Here is a 22,250-nt window from a genome sequence, read left to right as displayed (position 1 = left end):
CACCCCGCACTGCGGGCCCCGGCTTGTCCCCTGGGTCAGGTTCTCCCTGGTGGGAGTGAGAGCGGCACCGTCCTTCCTGGCGCGGGGTCCCCGCTACTAGCGCTGATTGGCTCGGCTCTGACTTGGAGCCAATCAGAAATGGGACGAGAGGCTCTGCCGTCGCTTTGGGGCGGGTCACTTCCTTGGGCGCTGCACGCGCAGGCGGTGGTTGTTCTGCGCAGGGCTCTGGCTCTGCCCGCTCGGGTCTCAGGTGAGGGCTGGGCCGGGCAGCGCGTGTCTCCGAGCCGGGCCAGGGACGCGCTGAGTCAGCGCCAGGGACGCAGCTACCCCCGGCACCCCCCCTCCTCCCCCCCCCCCGCTGAGCCTTGGGCTCCGGGTGGGGGGTGGGAGCAGGGCCCCGCCGGAGACAGGAGAGGGGGAGGCTGGAGGGGGCAGTGGCTATTTCCCCCCACCCCATGTCATGGCGGCAGTGGGCAGGGCCGGAAGCGGAAACGGGCTCTCCGGGGGGAGCCAGAACTTCCGGAGCGATGGCGGCCCTTGGGGTGGGAGGGGAAGCGCCCCGAGCTCCCCGCGGAGGAACACGGGCCCGGCCCAGTGACCCCTGCGGTGGCCGCGGGGAGCTCAGCCCGGGACTGGGGGGAGAAGCAGGTGAGCGCGGGGCAGGACGTGCAGCTGTAGCCCTGGGTGTGTGTAACAGGAGCCCAAACATCCGTGCCCCGCCTGGTCCCAGAGCTCTCAGTGCGGGGAGGGGGAGTCTGCCCCTCCCCCAACCCATGCAGAGCTCCCCCCCGCACCTCGCCCTACCTAGCTCCCAGAGCTGTCAGTGCGTGGGGGTGGGCTGATGTCTCTCCAAGCCCTACACCGGGATAGTCAGTAGGTGAACCACAGGCCAATCCGGACCACCAGACACTTTTGAATGGACTGTGAAATCTTTTTATTAACTTATTATCATTACAGTTAGGTTGGGGTTTTTTTTTGTATTATTTTCTCTGGCATCTGGATCTTTACTACACCTTGACCAAGAACTAACTCCACCAGAGAGGTCCTTTGGGGTCATCTGCCTGTCCCAAGCAGGGGCGGCTCTAGAAATCAGGCTGCCCCAAGCAGCGTGGTGCGCTGCGCCGCCCTTCCCCGGTCCCGCGGCGGGTCCCCTCTTCCCGCGGCTCCGGTTGAGCTCCCGCAGGCATGCCTGCGGCAGGTCCACCGGAGCCCGGGACGAGCGGACCTGCCGCAGGCATGACTGCAGCGGGTGCCGTGGTCCCGCGGCTCCGGTGGACCTGCCGCAGGCATGCCTGTGGGAGCTCAACCGGAGCCGCGGGAAGAGGGGACCCGCCGCAGTCATGCCTGCGGCAGGTCCGCTCGTCCCGGGCTCCGGTGGACCTGCCGCCAAATGCCGCCCCCCCGGGAAAGGGCCGCCCCACACGCCTGCTTGGCGCGCTGGGGTCTAGAGCCGCCCCTGGTCCCAAGTCAGGGTAAAGGAGGAGGGTTGGGCGTGGGGCTAGCAACTCCACCCCGTAAAAAATCAGCTTGCTACAGAAACGCCAACAATAGAGTTAACAGAGACCTTTAGCCTGGAAAAAGAAGGGTCTTCAACTCGAAGATGCATGACGCTGGGTGGTGAAAGCCGCGAGGAAGCCACTAAGCCGACCACCCTTCTTACAACCAGGAGGATTACCATCGGCACATGGAACGTGAGGACCATGTACGAGTCAGGAAAGACAGCGCAGGTTGCAGCAGAGATGAGGAGCAACAACCTGACCCTACTAGGCATTAGCGAGACAAGATGGACGCAAGCTGGACAGAGACGACTGTTGACAGGAGAGCTGTTGCTGTATTCAGGACATGAAGAGAGCGACGCACCCCACACACAGGGAGTAGGCTTCATGTTGTCCAAGCAGGCACAGAGAGCACTGATTGGTTGGGAGGCACATGGTCCCAGGATCATCTCAGCATCCTTCAGAACTAAAATGAAGAGGATTAAGATGAATGTTGTTCAGTGCTATGAGGAGAAAGACTACTTTTACAACAGACTCCAGAAAATATTAGAGACTCTCCCAGACAAAGACATCACCATCCTTATGGGAGACTTTAATGCCAAAATTGGACCTGATAACACAGGATACGAACAAGTCATGGGGACCCACGCTCTGGGAGAGATGAGTGAGAATGGAGAGAGATTTGTGGATCTGTGTGCACTTAACAACCTGGTCATAGGAGGCAGCATCTTTCCTCACAAGCGGATCCTCAAGAGTACCTGGGTATCGCCAGCAGGCACGACAGAAAACCAGATCGACCATGTCTGCATTAGCAAGAAGTTCAGAAGATCCTTGCAGGACGTTAGAGTTAGAAGAGGAGCAGACGTGGCGTCCGACCATCACTTAGTGGTGGCCAGATTGAAGCTGAAGCTGAAGAAGAACTGGACAGATGCGTCAGATAGAAGAGCGAAGTACAACGTCAGCCTTCTGAAGGACCATAAGACCAAGGAAGATTTTGGATTGACGCTGAAGAATAAGTTTTCAGTACTACAGGATCGGTCTGAGGAAGAGGAAGACAGTGTACTCAACAGATGGCAGAAAGTGAGAGACACACTTAGGTCAGCATGCCAGGAAGTGCTTGGAATTAAGAAACACCAGCAGAAAGAGTGGATCACAACAGAGACCTTGACTAAGATAGAAGACAGAAAGAAGAAGAAGGCAGCAGTCAACAACAGCAGGACTAGAGCAGCAAAGGCCAAAGCTCAAAAAGAGTATGCTGAAGCCCACAGAGCAGTGAAAAGGAATATTAGGAAGGATAAGAGAGATTATGTGGATGGACTGGCAGCAGAAGCAGAGCAGGCAGCATACAGCGGTAACATGAAACAGCTGTACGATACTACCAAGCGACTGTCTGGAAAGTTCAGCAAGCCAGAACGTCCCGTTAAAGACAAGCAGGGAAAGTCTATAACAGGAATAGAACAACAGATGAACAGATGGGCAGAGCACTTTGAGGAACTCCTGAACAGACCAGCACCACCTAATCCACCAGACATTGACCCAGCCAACGAGGACCTCCCAATCAATTGCGATAAACCAACCAGAGATGAGATCAGAAAAGCCATCACCATGATGAACAGGAAGGCGGCTGGACCTGATGATATTCCAGCAGAGGCCCTGAAAGCAGACCTGGATGCTTCAGTGGAAATGCTGTACCCCCTCTTTGAGAAGATATGGGAAGAAGAAGTGATTCCGGCTGACTGGAAAGAGGGATACCTCATCAAAATCCCCAAGAAAGGAGACCTCAGCAACTGTGCCAACTATAGAGGAATCACACTCCTGTCGGTGCCAGGGAAGGTCTTCAACCGAGTCCTCTTAGAGAGAATGAAGGATGCCGTCGATCCACAGCTACGAGAAGAACAGGCAGGTTTCCGGCAGAACAGATCATGCACGGACCAGATAGCAACACTCCGCATTATAGTCGAGCAGTCTATGGAGTGGAACTCCTCGTTGTACATCAACTTTGTTGACTATGAGAAAGCATTCGATAGCGTGGATCGAGAGACCCTCTGGAAGCTCCTTCGGCACTATGGCATCCCAGCAAAGGTGGTCAACTTGATCAAGAACTCATACAACGGCATACACTGCAGAGTGATCCATGGAGGGCAGCTCACAAACAGCTTCCAGGTGCGAACCGGAGTCAGACAAGGATGCTTGTTGTCACCACTTCTCTTTCTCCTAGTCATCGATTGGATTATGAAGACATCCACTTACGAGCGTAGGAATGGAATTCAGTGGACGTTGTGGACCCAGCTTGATGACCTGGACTTTGCCGATGACCTTGCACTCCTTTCGCACAGTAAACAGCAGATGCAAGAGAAGACCAATGTAGTGGCAGCCACGTCATCACAGGTTGGCCTCAACATCCACAAGGACAAGACCAAGATCCTTAGGATCAATTCCATCAGCAACGACCCAGTCACACTGAATGGACGCCCCCTGGAAGAAGTGCAGTCCTTCACCTATCTAGGTAGCATCATCGACCAGCAGGGTGGCACAGACGTAGACATCAAAGTAAGGATTGGTAAGGCAAGAGCAGCCTTCTTACAGCTCAAGAACATCTGGAGCTCCAGAGAGCTGTCTTTGGCAATAAAGATTCGACTGTTCAACTCCAACGTGAAATCAGTCCTACTGTATGGAGCTGAAACCTGGAGGACAACCAAAACAACCACCAGGAAGATCCAGACCTTCATTAATAGCTGCCTCAGAAGGATTCTCCAGATCCGCTGGCCAGACACCATCAGTAACATCCACCTCTTGGAGAGGACCTGTCAACTCCCAGCAGAGGAAGAAATTAGAAGGAGGAGGTGGGGCTGGATAGGACATACACTACACAAGCAGCCAACCAACATCACCAGACAGGCACTGCGGTGGAACCCCCAAGGCAAGCGGAAAAGAGGCCGTCCAAGAAATACCTGGCGACGCGACCTTCAGGCTGATAGCAAAAAAATGGGCTATACCTGGAACCAGCTAGAGCAAATGGCCCAGGATAGAAGACTCTGGAGATCTGTGTTTGGCGGCCCATACCCCGATTGGGGTGACGGGCATGAGTGAGTGAGTGACCAAGAACTGTGGACCTTGACAACAAATGACAGACTGCCCCAGGCAGAGCTCCCCCAGTCCTGCTTCCAGAGTTGTCCGTGCAGTGGGAGAGAAATCCCCCAGCCCCATGCAGATCCTCATCCCTCAATGCTGTCAGTATATGGGTGGGACAGTCAGGACAGAGTGACTTAAATTAATCAGATTTTAAACTTCCACTGATTTAAAGCAGCAAGCAGGTATCTCCACTTAAACAGACAGTTTTCATCTAGTTTGGCATTTTTACTTTTTAGTTACTTTTCCTAAAGGGGAGGCTGATTCTCATAAACTGATAACCAGTAAAACATGTTGATCTACAACTAAATAAAGCTTTTACAGTAAATTTAGTACTTTTTCTTAACCAGGAGGATACACTATATCTAGACACATTAATTGCTTAAATAATATAGCTACATGCACAGATATTCAAATTTTCAACTTTTTAATTTTCGGAATTTTTTTGGTTTTGGTCAAGCTTTATTTGGCTGGAACTCAGATTTCAATTAAACTTAAATTCAGCATTTTTTTTAAAAATAAAAATACCTTAAATATGCTGGATACATAAGGGGGGAAAGGGTTATCAAAACATGTTTTGCATTTAAAACGGATTACTTAGTCATGTATCCTGGCCATGAGCAGGGATCATAGCTGCTATGACGCTATAAATAAATAAGGTGATAAATACCTGTAGTTAGTGAATTGAACTGATTGCTTTTAGTCACCATGGGTGGGATCAGCAAAAGTACTTAGATGCCTAAATCCCAGTTTTGGCTCAGCTGCAATCCACAAAACTTCAGATGAACCTGATAGGCCCCTAAACTCACTTGGCACTTAACTTTGAGACGAAAAGTTCTCTAAGTGTCTGTTTTAGCCTTTGAGGATGTGCATTGTTGCCTTGTGTGACTCATCTGGACGTCTCATGTGATGACCTAACCACTGGACTAGAAGTTATAATGTGGCATCTCTTCTTTCTCTGGCTTTTGTAGTCAATAGCTTCCCTGTGGTCTGGATTTAGGTGCCTCTCTCTAAGAGGCAGGGCCGGCTCCAGGCACCAGCCTACCAAACACGTGCTTGGGGCAGCACCTTGGGAGGGGGCAGCGATCTGGGTTTGAGTTTGTTGTTTTTGTTTGATTTTGTCCTCGGGGGCGGGGACTTGGGCGGCAGAAATGTTAGAGCCGGCTCTGCTAAGAGGGGCAGAGATTAGGACACACCCCACTAGTCAGCATCTCCCATTGGTTGGCTTAAGTGGCTCCCCAGCTAACGTGTTGGCTCCCCATTCATTTGATAGGAGCCTGTGTGCCTAAATCAGCTTTGTGAATGACAATGGTGTTTCTTGGATTTTTCTAGCCGCCTACAAGCTAGGAGCTGTGGTGCAATGCCTGAGTCCTGTGTGGCTCCCGCTCCATGTTCGTTAAGACTTTCGAGCAGTGGTTCTCAACCTATGAACCATTGTGGGCTGCATCCAATACTACCTGTATGGCCCTGAGGTGTCACATGAGCTGCAGCTGTGTGCTCATTGGCCTGCAGGTTGAGAACCATGGCTCTAAAGCTCCCCTTCTCACACCTAGATTTCATCCATAGATTGGACGAGCAAAACAAGCTTTGCTGCTTCTTTAGCTCCCAATCGGTTTCTTATCTTTGGGTATGGCTACACTGGCGATTTGCAGTGCTGGAAAGCCTCCACCAGCGCTGCAATTAGTGGCCACACCTGCAGGGCACTTCCAGCGCTGCAACTCCCTGACTGCAGCGCTGGCTGTACACCTCACTCAGCATGGGGAATAAGGATTCCAGCGCTGGTGCTGCAGCGCTGGTCATCAAGTGTGGCCACACACCAGCGCTGTGATTGGCCTCCAGCGTATAAGGTGTATCCCAGAATGCCTGTTCAGCCACTCTGCTCATCAGGTCAGACTCTACTGCCCTGGCCTCAGGTGACCCGCCCTTTAAATGCCCCGGGAATTTTAAAAATCCCCTTCCTGTTTGCTCAGCCAGGTGTGGAGTGCAATCAGTTAATCTTTACAGGTGACCATGCCTCCACGTGGCAAACGAGCCCCAGCATGGAGAAATGGCGAGCTGATGGACCTCATCAGTGTTTGGGGGGAGGAATCTGTGCAGGCACAGCTGCGCTGTAGCCGTAAGAATTATGATACCTTTGCCCAGGTATCAGGAGCCATGCTGGAAAGGGGCCATGAGCGTGACGCGCTGCAGTGCAGGGTTAAAGTAAAGGAGCTGCGGAGTGCCTATTGCAAAGCACGTGAGGGAAACCGCAGATCCGGCGCTGCCCCCACGACCTGCCGGTTTTACAAGGAGCTGGATGCAATTTATGGGGTTGACCCCTCTGTAAATCCAAGGACCACGATGGACAGTTCAGAGCCGGTAGGGGAGGGGGAGGGGGAGGCAGACAGTGAGGCTACTGTGGTGGGGGAAGACACCCCGGAGTCCCAGGAGGCATGCAGTCAGGAGCTCTTCTCAAGCCAGGAGGAAGCTAGCCAGTCGCAGCCCCTGGGACTTGGTGCAGAAGAATCACAGGAGCAGATCCCAGGTAAGCAACTTTTATTGCAATGCAAAGGTTTTGGGAGAGGAGGGGTGGTGGTATGGCTGCATGCCTGCATGCCTAGACATGGAATATCCCATTGATGTGGTCTGTCACGTCGCGGTAATCTGCCTCTGTAATCTCTTCAAAAGTTTCTGCAAGAGCATAGGCAATTCGCGTGACCAAGTTTAAAGGGAGAGCCAGTGTGGTCCCTGTCCCAGTCAGGCTAACGCGTCCGCGCCACTGTTCCAGGAGGGGTGGGGGGACCATGGCTGCACACAGGCAAGCTGCATAGGGGCCAGGGCGGAATCCGCATTGTTGTAGGAGACCCTCCCTTGCTTCCCAGGTAACCCGCAGCAGGGAGATATCTTCAAGTATTAACTCCTGTGGGAAATGGAGGGAGTGTTTCAGTTAGGTCCCAACTGCTGCTTGCTTCCTGCCTTTACCAACGCCCCAAAAAAGCAGTGCACCCATGAAGCAAAAAGCACCCTGCCCAGGCAAACCGCGGCAGGAACCCCAGGGTTAATTCCTGAGGGACATGGAGGTTTTATTGACTACTACCCTCACTTACCATTTCTGGGAGGCTGTGAATTCTCTAGCTGTGTTTGAAATGTCTGAGGAATGGCTACAGTGTGAGACTTGAAACTAACTTCAGATTATACACAATGCAGGCTCTATTAAAATGTATCATTTGCTCTATTTTTATAGTGTCCTTGACTAGTCCTGGTCCGGTGTTATCAGTGACTGAAAGAAAGCTTCAAAACCTAAGAAGGAAGCCTAACAAAAGCAAGGAAGATTTGGTGAAGGCAGTTATGAACCAGTGTGCAACAGAGAATAAAACTGCGCAGGAATGGAGAGAAAAGATGCAGCACTGGAAGGAAACAGAAAGCAGGAGAAAGGCGTTGATGCTGAAGAAAACCACGAGGCAGCTTATAAACCTCATGGTGCGCCAAACAGACTGTATGCAGTCAATGGTAGCAATGCAGGCAGAGCACTACCGTGCCAAACCCCCACCCTCCCAAACCTCTTTCCCCTATGCACCAATGTCAGCTCCAAGTCCCGTTCCCCAGCATCCAGGTTCTTACCTACACCATCACCAGCTGCCCCCGACACCTGTGCGGTCACCTATGAGCCCAGAGAACTACGACCCTTACCCTCTGCACTCAACCCCCATCACCATGCAACAGTACAATCCTGAGGTGCACAACAGCACTCCTGGCAGTACATATGCAAAACTATGAATGTACAGTTCAACAACCAACCCCCCTGCCCGTTTACTACCTTTTTTTTAAATAAATGATTTCTTTGATTATGAAACAGTTTTTATTATTGCATAAAGTGAAAGATAACAAACCCCAAGGAAAACACAGGCACTTAAAAGCACTGTAACCAGTGCACGTCACTCATGGTCAAGGCAAAAAACATTACTGTTGGCTTTCAGCCTCAAATTCCTCCCTCAAGGCATCCCTAATCCTTGTTGCCCTGTGGTGGGCGTCTCTAGTAGCCCTGCTGTCTGGCTGTGCAAATTCAGCCTCCAGGACTTGCACCTCGTTGGTCCATGCCTGGCTGAATGTTTCACCCTTCCCTTCACAAATATTATGGAGGGTACAGCATGCAGATATAACCGCAGGGATGCTGCTTTCCCCCAAGTCTAGCTTCCCATAAAGCGCCTGCCAGCGCCCCTTTAAACGGCCAAAAGCACACTCCACAGTCATTCGGCATCGGCTCAGCCTGTAGTTGAAACGGTCCTGGCTCCTGTCCAGCTTCCCTGTATAGGGTTTCATGAGCCAAGGCATTAATGGGTAAGCGGGGTCCCCAAGGATCACAATGGGCATTTCAATGTCCCCTACTGTGATCTTTCGGTCTGGGAAAAATGTCCCTTCCTGCATCTTCCTGAACAGGCCACTGTTCCGAAAGATGCGTGCATCATGCACTTTTCCAGGCCAGCCTGTGTAAATGTCAATGAAACGCCCACGGTGATCCACAAGCGCCTGGAGAACCATAGAGAAATACCCCTTGTGATTAATGTACTCGTAGGCTAGGTGGGGTGGTGTCAGAATGGGAATATGCGTCCCATCTATTGCCCCTCCACAGTTAGGGAAACCCATTTCTGCAAAGCCATCCACAATGTCCTGCACGTTCCCCACAGTCATGGTTCTCCTTAGCAGGATGCGATTAATGGCCCTGCAAACTTGCATCAACACGATTCCAACGGTCGACTTTCCCACTCCAAACTGGTTCCCGACCGACCGGTAGCTGTCCGGAGTTGCCAGCTTCCAGATTGCAATAGCCACCCGCTTTTCCACCGTCAGGGCAGCTCTCAATCTTGTGTCCTTGCGCCGCAGGGTGGGGGCGAGCTCAGCACACAGTCCCATGAAAGTGGCTTTTCTCATACGAAAGTTCTGCAGCCACTGCTCGTCATCCCAGACTTCCATGACAATGTGATCCCACCACTCACTGCTTGTTTCACGAGCCCAAAAGCGGCGTTCCACGGTGCTGAGCATTTCCGTTACCGCCACAAGCAATTTCATGTCACCCGCATTAGGCAAATCCATATTATCATCGGAATCCTCACTGTCACTTTGGAGCTGAAGGATTAGCTCAACTGCCAAACGTGATGTGCTGGCGACAGTCATCAGCAAAGTCCTCAGCAGCTCAGGCTCCATTTCACACAGAAAGCGTGCTGCACTCACAATGGCAAGAAACGTGGATGGGGAAACTGTACTGCTGGGATGTGAAGCGATGCACCACGGGGCGTTGGAACAGGAAGCGGAATGACCCACACACTTCCTTCCCCTTCCCACAATACTCAGCGCCAAAACGGTGCCAAAACGGGACGAGGTGCTCTGTGGGATAGCTGCCCACAATGCACCTCTCAGTATAGCGCTGCAAATGTGGCCACACTGCAGCGCTGGTAGCTGTCAGTGTGGCCACACTGCAGCGCTGGCCCTGCACAGCTGGACGACCAGCGCTGCAAACTACCAGCGCTGCAACTCGCCAGTGTAGCCATACCCTTTGAATAAACTGAAATGAAGAGAATGGTCTCTCTGTACCTGCACAAGAGGCTACTGCTGTCCAAAGCTGCTTTAACAAACTGTCACCGGTGCGTAGCAAATCAGCAAACATGTTCTGCTGGAATATTATTCCTTTAATTTAAGTTACTTTAATGGATTATAATAAGTTTAGGCCATAACATGCTGCTGTTTCAAGTTTAATTTTAAATTGGTTTCTTTTAAAACCGTATTTATTTAAATAAAAAAATCAAAATTTAAACCACTGATTATTTTGTTTTATCCAACCAAGGGGGTGGGGAAGCCTGTGTCCCTTAGAGTCCTTCCAAGGTGCCGTCTCTGTGCCCCTCCCAAAGCTGCATCTCAAACTCACCCCCCTCCAGCTTCCCAGAGTTGCCAGTGCAGGGGGAGGCACTACGCACAGCTCTGCATTGTGTACCAGGGCACACCAGACATAAAAGGCGTGTGCACATCCCTGCCTGCACCCCACACCCAGTGTTTTCTCTCTCCTGCCCAGCTCCGAATTGAGGAGTGAGAGGAAATGGGGAATCTTCAATGAGGGGCCTGATGGCAGAGGAGCGGGTTGGTTACTGCACTATTCTTAGCTCTGGGCTTTTGTTCTGATGAATGGGGGATGGGACACCACAAACAAACCCACTGACCCTTATGCTGTCCTGACTGTGTCATTGCAGATTCTAGGTCAGCTGGGAGAGGAGCCAAAGCCAGGGACACTGCACTGGCTGGAACTGAATCTGCCGTGGCTGTGTAGAGCCATTTCTTGCAACTGGCTCCAAGCTGATCAGAGTCCAGCACCCACCGCTGCCTCCCTGAGAAGAGAGATGGGGAACTGGGCGGAAGCAGATCCCCCTGGACAGCCTCTTAACAACACCATAGACTTGGAGAGTGGAGGAGAACCAGGTAACTGGAGTTTTCCTGCCTAGGAACAGGCTGGAGGAAGGAGATGCCTTTCAGGGGTGGGTGTAGCTGTCTTTCCTCGTCCTCATTCCCCCACCCCCGCCCCATGCAGCAGGGGCTGTATTGCTCCAATGGACTCGGCTCGTGCAGCACGTGCTCTCTTGTGCGGCAGTTGCACGTATGGTTTTTAGGACTGCACATGTTCTATCCCCTTGAAAACGTTTGGCTCACGTCTCCCTGGGTCGCTCCTGTCACTGCTCTTTCCTTCTGGTTGTTTGTCCTTCCAGTGTGTGAGCTGAGGTGTTTGCACTCATAACCCATGCAGAGCCCTGCCTCCGAGCATGGCCAGGAGCAGGTGTAGCTGCCTGTGGCCACAGCACATTCATTTGAGATTTGCCAGTTAATGTATCATGCCCTCAGATGTGGCTCTGGGCACTAGGGGAGAGGATTTGCTAACACTGAACTCCAGCAGAGGTTCCCTGGATTTACACTCCCTGGGACACAGGCGCTCTTCCAATGTTCCTGCCAACCTTTGGTTGTTAATTATGGCAACTGTGGATATTTCATGTTAACCATATAAATGCTCCAACCCTTTAACTTTCCTAAATTCTTTTTATCAATTTCCTGTGACAGTGAGTTCCGCAGTCTAATTATACATTGGCTGGAAAAAACAGTTCCTTTCCCAACCCTTTAATCTAATTGAATATCCCTGTCACACGGTCTGCACAGGTTTTCACTCTATGCCTGGGCCCTGTGTTGGCTTTCTTCAGTGCTTCACCTAGCTGCAGGGCCCAGGTCACCCACTCCCAGCCAGCCGCCATAGCCACCCATTCGAAAGTCCCCAGGGATGCATCTGGGTCATCTGTGGGGCCCATCTTGCAGAGCCCCACCCCGGCATCCTCCAGTGCCAGATTCGCCATCTTTTGGAGGATCTGTTGGGTTACTGACTGTTCCCTGATAAACTCCTGGAGTATCTGCTGTTGGTCTGCTGCCATATCATCAGGGCCTGTCGTTCTGACTGTTGGGACTGTTGCATTTCTTGCACCGTGGTCACCAGCCACTTTAGGGTCTCCTGCATGCTGGCAGCCACTATTAATAATGGCTAGGAGGATCCTGGACGAGCCCCCAGTGTCACAGGGTCTACACAAGTTTCCACTCTCTCATGCCTGGGCCCTGTGTTGGCTGGTTAAAATAGACTCCCCACACCTTCTTCGGTGCTTCACCCTTGTGTCTTTATTTACAGTGCAACAGTGTTATCTCCCCTTCCCCCTCAACAGCTATCCCCAGTCAGACCCTCCCAGGGTCTCCTGGCCCGTAAGGCTCCTTTCTTTTGGTGAGGCGACAGAGATGTAACCCTCCCAGGCCAGCCTCCTGACTGAGCTTTCCTCAGGGCTTTTATAGCCCTCCTCAGCCCAGCTGTCGCTCCTTAGCTCATAGCGGTGAGCCAGCCCTCATCTAGGCCTGCAGCTAAATCTTGAGAAGGGACTATTCTCAGTAAGTGCCCAATCAAGAAACACTTAAAAGACAGTGAACCTTGGGCGATGCCAATCCACATCTGAGCTTTCCTGAAAAGGTTCAAACTAGCACGTAAACCAGGGCTAGGCAACCTATGGCACATGTGCCAAAGGCGGCACGCGAGCTGATTTTCAGTGGCACTCACACTGCCCGGGTCCTGGCCACCGGTCCAGGGGGCTCTGCGTTTTAAATTAATTTTAAATGAAGCTTCTTAAACATTTTAAAAACCTTATATACTTTACATGCAACAATAGTTTTGTTATATATTATAGACTTATAGAAAGAGACTTTCTAAAAATGTTAAAATGTATTTCTGGCATGGGAAACCTTAAATTAGAGTGCATAAATGAAGACTTGGCACAGCACTTCCGAAAGATTGCCAACCCCTGATGTAAACAATGGCTTCAGCCTGCAAAGGAGTCATGCATGGACATGTGACTTGCCCATGTGACTCCAGATGCCATCTTGCTGCTGGAATTTTCCACAGTAAGAACAGAGATGTCCTCCAAGGCAGAGAGTATTAAAAGCCCTGGAAACTCCTCCATCTTGTCTTCCCTCCTGCTTCATACCTCTGGAGGGACTTTGTACAAACTGAAGCTCTGAACAAAGGACTGAATGACCCATCCCAGCTGTGGATGTTCTCCAGAGACTTGATTTGAACCTGCAGTTTATTTCATCACTGCTACAAGCCTGAACCAAGAACTTTGCCATTCCTGTATGTAATTGATTCCATTTAACCAATTCTAGCTCTCATCTATATTTCTTTTATGAATAAACCTTTAGATTTTAGATGCTAAAGGGTTGTAGACAGTGATTTGTGGGTAAGATCTGATTTGTATATTGACCTGGGTCTGGGGCTTGGTCCTTTGGGATCGGGAGAACCTTTTTTTTCTTTTACTGGGGTATTGGTTTTCATAATCATTTGTCCCCATAACGAGTGGCACTGGTGGTGATACTGGGAAACTGGAGTGTCTAAGGGAATTGCCTGTGTGACTGGTGGTTAGCCAGTGGGGTGAGACCAAAGTCCTCTCTGTTTGGCTGGTTTGGTTTGCCTTGATGTGCAAAGGAACCTCAGCCTTGGGCTGTAACTGCCCTGTTCTGAGCAATTTGTCCTGAATTGACACTCTCAGTTGGGTCCCACCAAAGGGCATCATTGTTACACCCCTTGCTCTTGTGCTAGGAGACAGGGAGAACAAAGGGAAAGTGATAACTACCCCTTTAAGGGACAGGCAGGAGCTACATCTGCCTCAGATGTAATCAAGGCAGGCCCGTCCCATTAAGCATACTGCTGCCAATCAAGGGAAATTAAGGAGGGGTGCACCCACAGTACCACACCAGGCCACAAGGGGGCGTGCAGGGACTGTTCAAAGCTTTATCACCAGAAGCTCCCAGTCTGCCTTCTGTCCCACCTGTTATTGCCTAGACTGTTTATCCTGTCCCCTCTCAATCACCTCCACCTATGGTGAACAATCCCAGGCTTTTCAAACTCTTGTCATGGATTTTCCAGGCCCCTGGTCATCCTCCTCTGAATTCTGCAGGGTCCTTTCTGGGGATTAATTGAACTGGTGATTTGGGAGGTGATGTTCTCCTTTGTAGTCTGAATGGGAGTTCAAGTTAATATTTGTGTCCAGAGGTGAGACAGAGCCATTTAAGAGGTCAAAATAAATATTTGGTGTGTGTCAGATCAGAGCCTGATGGCAAACAATTCTAATTTGAGTCAGGATAGCTCAGTGGTTTGAGCATTGGCCTGCTAAACCCAGGGTTGTGAGTTCAATCCTTGAGGGGGCCATTTAGGGAACTGGAATTTAAAAAAAATTTAGCAAGGGGTTGGACTAGATGATCTCCTGAGATCCCTTCCAACCCTGATATTCTATGATTAACAGGTTTTGATCTTCCAGGTCATCCAGCTAATTCCAGCTCCAGGAAACCTGCAGTTTGGGATCGTCCAGCTGCCCTCAGAGCCATAATCGTGGTTACAATGGTCGTCATCATCGCTCTAGTAGCAGCTTTGATAGGTAAGTTCCCAACCCCCAATGATTCAGTCTCTGGGTGTGGAGCTTTCTTCCTTCACGGCTCACAGCTCCACCTCATCTCTCCCCGGCCTCTCTGCTTTAGCAGTCTGGTCAGACAGGAGCCTCTCTAGGCTCTTTCATTGCCCCCCACCCTCCTCCATTGTCGTACCTGAGAGTCTCACAGACACTAACGGATTTCTCTGCACACCCCTGTGAGGCAGGGACGTGTCCTTGTCCTTGTTTTGTGGCAGGGGAGCCAAGGCACCAGGGCTGGTTCCACAAAGGGCATTAAAGGGTCAAAGTTCCCATTTCAGGCACCCTGTGATCTGCCAACCGGGGGGCCCCTGAGCTCACCTGGGGACGACACTTTTGCTGTAGAAGTTCCCTCAGCGCTTCATGTTCTGCCTCTGGGCGTGTGCTGCTGCTTGGCCCTTGGCACCCAGAGGCCTGTCGTACCCGTGGGGCGGGATCTGGCAGGAGTGCTTAGGCTGCCGGCCTCTGTGAAACAGGTGGGGGACAAGGAGACCCCCCCCCACCCTTAACCCTGCCCCAGTGGTAGGGCCCTTCCCTGGGATGTGAGACCCCAGTTCCAGTCCCCTCTGTCTGAGGGGAGACAGGATCTGACCAGGGGTCTCCCAACTGTCCGGGGAGTGCCCAGCCAGTGAGCTGTGGGACAGTCTGATTGGCGGGGGGGAGGAGGAGTGTCTCAATATTTCCTGCTGAAGTTGTTCCACTTTGATTTAATTGAATAATTAAATATTAATTGGGCCAGAGAGTTAGAATCCCTCTGATCTAGTGCTTAGGGCACCCACCTGAGCCGTGGGACCCCCTGTTCTCCAATCCCTGCTCACCAGGAGAGGGGACTGAAGCCGGGTCTCACGTCGGGGTGAGAGCACTGCCAGTGGGTTAAAGGTGATCAGGGAGGTCATCTTCTCCCTCCACTCTCCCCCCAGCCAGTTTCAATGGATTTAGGAGCCTGCTGCTGCACTCGCTCTCCCAAGAAGTGACGTAGGTACCTGACTCCAGGGCGGGGGGGTCCCCGCTGCAAGTTGTTAGCAGGGCCGGGCCCCTCCCTGCAGCCAGGGCTGAGGGGCTGAGCTCTGAGAGGGGCGGGGCAGAGGGCACAGGCCTTGTCACTGTCTCCTATTGGCTGGCTTGGGCAGCCCCTGTCTAGCGAGCTGGCTGTTGTGGAGCCCGTTCTTAGCCGCCCCCCCCCCCCCCAATTCACTGTGTGGGGCACCCGGGCACCCAGCTCAGGCCCTGTGGGTCCCGTTGTTGTTCCAGGGTTTTCCTAGGCTAGTAAAAGTTCGGCGTTGCGATACTGAACCTCAAACGCCTCCGTCCCTTTGTGGATCCGGCCTCAGGGACTTGCTCTGGGTCAGGCAGGGAGTCTGGCACAGCTTGGAACTGAATCCAGATCTCCTGAGCCCCAGTCATCCAGGGCAGCGAACACAAGACAGTCGCTCTTTTCCCGATTCCAGCCCCTCTGTTTCTCCCTTTTACACTCGGGGACTTTCTCTTCACACCCGTTTGCATTGATGGACTGACACGGATCCAGTGTCCGATCGTCACTGAGTAGCGTAACTTGTCTGCAGCTCAGGGCTCTGAGGAGCCTGGCCTGGCCTCATCTTCCTGCCGCCCCTCCCCTGGCTGTCCCCACAGCAGGGCTGGCAGGGGCTACAGCATCGCTGGTGTGAGATTTATTCAGCTGTGGGGGGGAGCCCCCATCACTGCTGTGGTGCTGCTGAGACTTTAACCCCCGGGGTCAGGGATCTCCAAAGAAAAGGCTCCCCAGGGACATTAAACTTGGCCAGTTGGTGCGTACGGGATGTGCGATTACAGGCTATTTCCATTCAGTGTGAGAGTCACTCTATTGTGCAGCAAGGTGTGGGGCAGTGGGGTTATCAGTGGGGCACTGGAGGGTTCAGCAGCTGGGCGAGGGGTCTGGGTGCTGCTCACTGGGGTTATTAGAAGATGCTCTCACTGCTCCCACATTCCCCTCAGTGTAGTCACACGTTGCAGGCTGCGTTCCAGGGGATCTGATGCTTTGATACACGAGCTGGGTGAGGAGGGAAACCCGCTCAGAGAGGCTGTTGGATCTGAGGGACCCTCGTCTTCAAGGTGTCCTTGTCTGGGGCCCAGCAGGTCTGGCAGCTTCTCTGCTGCCGCCTGCTGGTGGTTTGGAGGCTCTGAACTTCTAACGTTCTGCCGCTGCCTATTGTACCTGCTCCCATGAGATCAGTCACAGAAATGACCCGCTCGGTGTTCACCCTGCGCTGCCTCCTGGACTGAGCTGCCCAGCTCTGTAGATGTGGCTGTGGAAGGTGTGAGCACATGAAGAGACTCATGTGCTGGGCAGCAGGAGTGTCAGACCTGCCGTTGGGGAGAGGAGAGAGAGCACCCATGCAGGAACTGTGGCCCCTCCCCCACTCCTTTTCCCCCAGGGCCGGTGGAGTGTCTGGGGTCCCCACAGCAGCCCAGATTCCCCAGGCAGCTCTTACTACACCCCGGCTCTGGCTTCTGGCCTGGGCAGGTGTTGGGGACTCGGAAGGACATTGGTCCCCAAAGAGACTGCAGGGGGTTGCAATATCCCAGATTCTCAGACCACCTCATGGCTCAGGATCGTCTCCTCAGCGCCAGCCTGAATTGTCCCCCCTTGCTCAATTCATCCCATTGGCTCCTGTTGTTCCCTGGGACCTTTAATGATTTCTTGCCCTTCTGGGGTTTGCACTGGGTCATGGCTCCTTGCTGTATCCACAAACTGCAACACCTGCCTTTCTGCAGACAGCCTCCCTGCACCCCCTTGGGTGCCAGAGATCGGCTTGGGCCTTGGGCCCCTGGGTGTTGGATTCAATGTGGTGGTGGCACTTCCAAGCTGTGTCCACCGTTGTTGTTTACAGCCAGCAAGGAGCTGTGCTGCCCTAGGAGATACAGAGTGCGGGTGTCTTCATGCAAACCCAGCTGCTGAATTTGTGCTTGGGAGCCTCCTTGTGAAAATGTGGCCCTAGAGACAGCTTGCAACCCCCACCAGGAAGAGGCTGGTGCTGCTAGCAGGGGCTGCGCGTCATGGCAGGGGAGCTGATCCCCCCCGCCCTCAGCTTCCCGGCCGTGAAGCGCAGGCCCTGCCACCGCCACCACGATGCCTGCCTGAGGCTCTACGCCAAGATTAATAAGTGGGCAGGCCTGGACCCACCAGGTTAAAACATGGGGGGGGGGGCATGGCCCCCCCCTTACCACCCCAGTTCCAGCGTCCCTGCCAGTCACACTCCTCCCTTGCTCTCACCTTCCCCATTCCCTTCGCAGCACACTCTGTACATCCCCAGCCCGATGGGGGCTGTGGCCTGGTTGGCCTCTGGCACTGCCGCAGTGTGTGTGTTATAACAAACTCCAGCCACGCTGCTTGTCGGGTTGCTGGGCCGTGGCCTCTGGTGCAGCTGCTGCTGGCCACTCTCAGACTGGCCCGTCTCTCCCATCAGTCTGATCCCATCGGGCAGTTCTTGTTTCTGTCCCTGCTCGTTCTCCACAGAGATGAGAGATGGGACAATCTCTGACCTTGTGTGTTTGTTCTAGTGGTAACCTCTAGGCCGTCTCCTCCATGCCCCCCTGCTGCCCCCTGGTGCCCGGATGGCTGGATCCGGATCCAAGGGAAATGTTACTATTTTTCTAAGGCCGAAGGGAACTGGACCTACAGCCAGAGCTTCTGCTCGTCACACGCTGCCTCCCTGGCCGGGATTGAGAGTCCGCAGGAGCTGGTGAGAAGCCGGTTAGATGCTTTGTGCCAAGCCCAGCGATCGCTGGCACCACTGACAGGGCTGGAGTCAGGCTGGGCTCAGCCCCTGTAGGGCAGAGAGGAGCCCGGGTGCCTCCCAGGCTGGGCAGCCAGAGTCAGTGCGGTTCTGGCAGCTGAATCCTGGCTGGACCTGGGGCTCCAGCCCCTCGACCCTGCGTCTGCCAGAGCCCAGGTGGGAGACTCGTCCTGTGCAGGGCTGGGCCGGCTCAGTCAGCTCCTGGCCAATGGGCTGCCTGGGGCTGGAGCAGGTGAGAACCTGCCCCCCCAGCTCGGCCCAGCCCCAGGGTTCCCTCATGGGTGGGGCAGGGGGAATCCAGCTGCAGGTGAGGTCTGCTTTAGGCCTCTTCCCATCAACTTACCTGCCCTGGTGGCAGGGGTCTGTCTGCCCTCCCCCTGCAGCCCCCTCTCCCTCCTGGCCCTGCTGTGCTCTGAGAAGGGGCTGCTGGGCAGACAGTGACCTTGCAGCTCAATTCCTGCTACACCCAGTAGGTGCCACAGCCCCAAAAAAGAGGAGGGGGGAGGGTGAAGGGTTAATACTTATCTGATCCCTTCACCCAGTAACCATGGAAGAGGCCTCCAGAAATCCCCTGCAGCCCAGGGTGGGGAGCAGCAGAGTCAGGGCCTAACACAGCTGATGCTTTTATTGGGTTTCCAAGGATTCTCTGCTGCCATATGAAGGCAGACTGGACCACTGGATCGGCCTCTGGAAGGACACAGGCCAGGTCTGGAAGTGGGTCAACGGGACCGAGTTTGACCATCGGTGAGTCTCTTTCTCTGCATTGGTCAGAGGCGCTGGAAATGCCCCACTGGCTGCTTTAACATCCCCCTCCTGACGGGAGTGGGGGCTGGGGCTGGTGCAGGGAGGGGGATCCTGAGGGGCTGTGAATGCAGCAACTCCCCTCCCAAACTTGAGTTGTCACCCCTGGTCTGTGCCTGGCACACACTGACTCTAGCTCCAATTGCTTCTGGGTTACAGGTTTGAACTGCACGGAGGAGCAGACTGCGCGTACCTGGACGAAGACCGCACAGTCACCACGTCAAGCTGCAGCACACCAAGAAAATGGATCTGCAGTAAACCTGATACCCCTGCGAAGGGAGAGGAGGGAGCAGTGGGAGGGGATTCGTGAGCTCAGTGGAATTGGAGACCAGCTGTGACAAAGCCTTGTGCTAGTCCCCTCCATGCTGCAGCCTGGTTCCTTGTTTCAATCTGTCTCCAGGGTTTTGTTGGGTCCTAATTGTCAGTTATCTTAATGCTGTGGTTTTTTGACCCTTCTCTCGGGGAGACTGTCACAGTAACTGGATCTCTATCCCATCTCCATCAGGTCAGGGCTTGAGTCTCCAGCCACCCCCTATCTCTGGGCAGAGACCTCGTCCCACTCCCTGACTGGGGCACGTAAAGCTGCACAGCTCCCTTCCATACACTGCGATATCCCCAGCAAGCCAGTCTGGCTAAAAGCCAGCGCCTGCACTTTGCTTCCACTCTGAGCACAATGCCCAGCACGTTCCAGCTGTTACAAGCTAGAACACGGCCCTTTCTCAGCTGATACATTTATTCTAGGGCAAAAGCATTATGGAGAAAATGTATAAAAATCACTAAAAGTTCCTACACACTAAACACAACAGAAATCATCCCTCTCCCAGAGGGAGTCTAGCAGCAAGTGACACTTCCAGGCCCTCCCTGTGGGGCTGGAGTCTCTTTCTCCCTCTCCACCGACAGCAGGTCCTGTCTATTTGAGTTAAAATGAAGGTCGTGATTCTGTTTAAACTCAGCCTTTGTGTGTCCTAAGTTCTGTCTCCGTCTCTGGAAAACCCCCTGTGAGCCAGTGTGTGGGAACCAAACGTTCCAGGGTGTGATCCCAGCCAGGGAGAGGCTGGGTCACCGCTTGCCTGCAGCCTGGGGTGCCTCACAGTCCTGTGCAGAAGCTCCCAACCTGGGCCAAACAGCCTGCAGGTCACACCCTGAGTGGTTGTGCCTGGCCACAGCCCTGGTCCAGCAGCCTGTCACCTGTGCCACACTGGGTCCACCAGCCTTGGTCACTACTTGCAGGGTGACCCCAACACGCTCCCAGTCCTGGACTTCCCCCAAAACATGTTCTGCAGTGTCCAGCCCTGTTCTGGCCAATCCAGATCTACTTGGTCCGTTGCCCTTCTAAGGGCATCAACATACACAGTCTGCTACCTTAGATAGTTACCCAAACAAGTCACAGCACTGGGTTACTTGTAATTAGACTAAAACAAGTTTATTTACTTACAAAAAGCTTTTCACTGAGTACAAGTAATGAGGCGTTAAAGTCAGGGATGGTCACAAGAACAATAAAGATAAAGCACTTTCTAAACTTAACAAACTAGACTTGGTTCAAGGTGACGTCCCTCACCGCAGGTTCACAGTAACGGTGCTGAGCAATCTCGCAGGCTCCCAAAGTCCAATGGCTCTTTTGCCCTCTTAGGTGAAAAGAGGGAGAGAGAATTTGGGGTATTTTTGCCCCTCACTTTTATAGTCCAGTCCCCCTTTGAGATGCAGTTTCCTGAAGGGCCCCCCCCCCCCCCCCCAAAAGCAAAGTTTATTCAAACAGTAAAGAAGGTGACATGATGTCTGGTGGTGAAAAGTTCTGTGCTGTTTCTTCTCTCCTGTTTCCTGAAATGCAGATTTTCCTTGTCGCCTGTCTTCCCTCTCTCGCTGTCTGAGGACCCTGTTTACAATGTACATGTAAACTGAGGGAAACACACATTCCTTTGTTTAAGATCTGCTTGACCCGTGCTGCCTAATCAGGGTTATATGCGTTAGAACGTGTGCCACCAATATCACTTAGGGGGAATTCATAAATTTACATAGAATGTTGCTAAATCCATTTCCCCATGATACTATTGAACAGCAAGTTGTTATATTTCAAATGATGCCTTTGTTGGTGGCATTAAGCATAACCCTAGGTAACTCAGGAGGGTGGAAAACCAGAGTGTCAATGAAGCCTTCCTGTACCAGGCCTGAATGAACCAAAGTTATTCCATGCTTGCCCAAAGCTCTTCCATGTTTGAACTCTAATCGACCTAATAGGCCAGCAATAGAGAATGGAATGTGTAGCAACTAGTTATCAGTGCAACACCGGTACCAGAAGATAATAATGAGGCCTGCTATAATGAGGCCTGCTTGCTCCTGGCTAAGGGGCAAGATAACAGATCAAAGAAAGTAAGACAAGATAACGGTTCAAAGAAGAGTTACTAATGAGCTAGATTGGTTGCCGCCAAGTATGACTTAACTGCTTAATGTAATTGCTGTTGCATGGTGTATCTGCTACAGGGGAATGGAAGGGAGGGGGAGTAGGGGGACTAGGGGGGTGATAGAAAGAGCTTAGCTAAAGTTATGTATAAAAAGAGAAAAGCTGCCTGAAGTTGTGTGCTTCATTTGAGACGTGTCTGTCTCCTAGCATCCCGCTTTGAGATCTCAAATAAACTTTGTCTGCTTCTCCACCTTGGTGTGTTCATTGGAGCGAAGCACACCGGGCAACGAACCCCCACTGTTGCTGTCCTCGGGCACTCGGTGCCGGCAACACCTTTAAAAGGTGTATTTTGTATAAAGATTATTACAATAGTGTGTAGGGGTGTGAATATTATATTACAATAGTGTGAATACAGGGGGAATACAGCTGTGGTCACCCTCCCCCATGGAGCAGAACACAAGCAGAGAAGCCATTCATAAATTTAACACACTGGTTCCCAAAGAGACTGCAGGGGTTGAAATATCCCAGATTCTCAGTCCCCCTCACTGCTGAGGATTGTCTCCTCAGCACCAGCCTGAAATTTCCCCCCTTGCTCAATTCATCCCATTGGCTCCTGTTGCTCCCTGGTGCCTTTCATGATTTCTTGCCCTTC

The 22,250-nt window shown here is 52.6% G+C and overlaps 3 protein-coding genes across 3 annotated transcripts in view; 2 read left to right on the top strand and 1 right to left on the bottom strand.

Moving 5' to 3' along the window:
* The window catches only part of LOC123345648 (protein S100-A16-like), a 643,389-nt gene that overhangs the window by 44,141 nt on the left and 576,998 nt on the right, over window positions 1–22,250 (bottom strand). The window lies entirely within an intron of this gene.
* The window catches only part of LOC123345636 (C-type lectin domain family 2 member D-like), a 348,976-nt gene that overhangs the window by 2,712 nt on the left and 324,014 nt on the right, over window positions 1–22,250 (top strand). The gene's annotated exons all lie outside the window — the stretch shown is intronic.
* On the top strand, window positions 198–21,719 carry LOC123345656 (C-type lectin domain family 2 member D-like). Its single transcript, XM_044982659.1, has 6 exons — window positions 198–250; window positions 10,844–11,069; window positions 14,480–14,596; window positions 18,164–18,345; window positions 19,040–19,143; window positions 19,360–21,719. The coding sequence occupies exons 2-6, from the start codon at window positions 10,991–10,993 to the stop codon at window positions 19,508–19,510; spliced, it is 633 nt and encodes a 210-aa protein (XP_044838594.1). The 5' UTR covers window positions 198–250; window positions 10,844–10,990; the 3' UTR covers window positions 19,511–21,719.

The sequence above is a fragment of the Mauremys mutica genome, chromosome 12 (genome assembly GCF_020497125.1).
Source record: "Mauremys mutica isolate MM-2020 ecotype Southern chromosome 12, ASM2049712v1, whole genome shotgun sequence".
Classification (NCBI taxonomy): domain Eukaryota; kingdom Metazoa; phylum Chordata; order Testudines; family Geoemydidae; genus Mauremys; species Mauremys mutica.
The sequence above is the reverse complement of the archived record's forward strand: the minus strand, read 5'-3'. Positions and strand labels throughout refer to the sequence as shown.

What these genes read in the sequence shown, in the direction of transcription:
- LOC123345656 (XM_044982659.1), top strand. Translation starts at nt 10,991, where the DNA reads ATGGGGAACTGGGCGGAAGCAGATCCCCCTGGACAGCCTCTTAACAAC. An exon ending in TCTAGTAGCAGCTTTGATAG is followed by an intron (nt 14,597 to 18,163) that starts GTAAGTTCCCAA and finishes TGTTTGTTCTAG; the next exon opens with TGGTAACCTCTAGGCCGTCT. An exon ending in GGGACCGAGTTTGACCATCG is followed by an intron (nt 19,144 to 19,359) that starts GTGAGTCTCTTT and finishes TCTGGGTTACAG; the next exon opens with GTTTGAACTGCACGGAGGAG.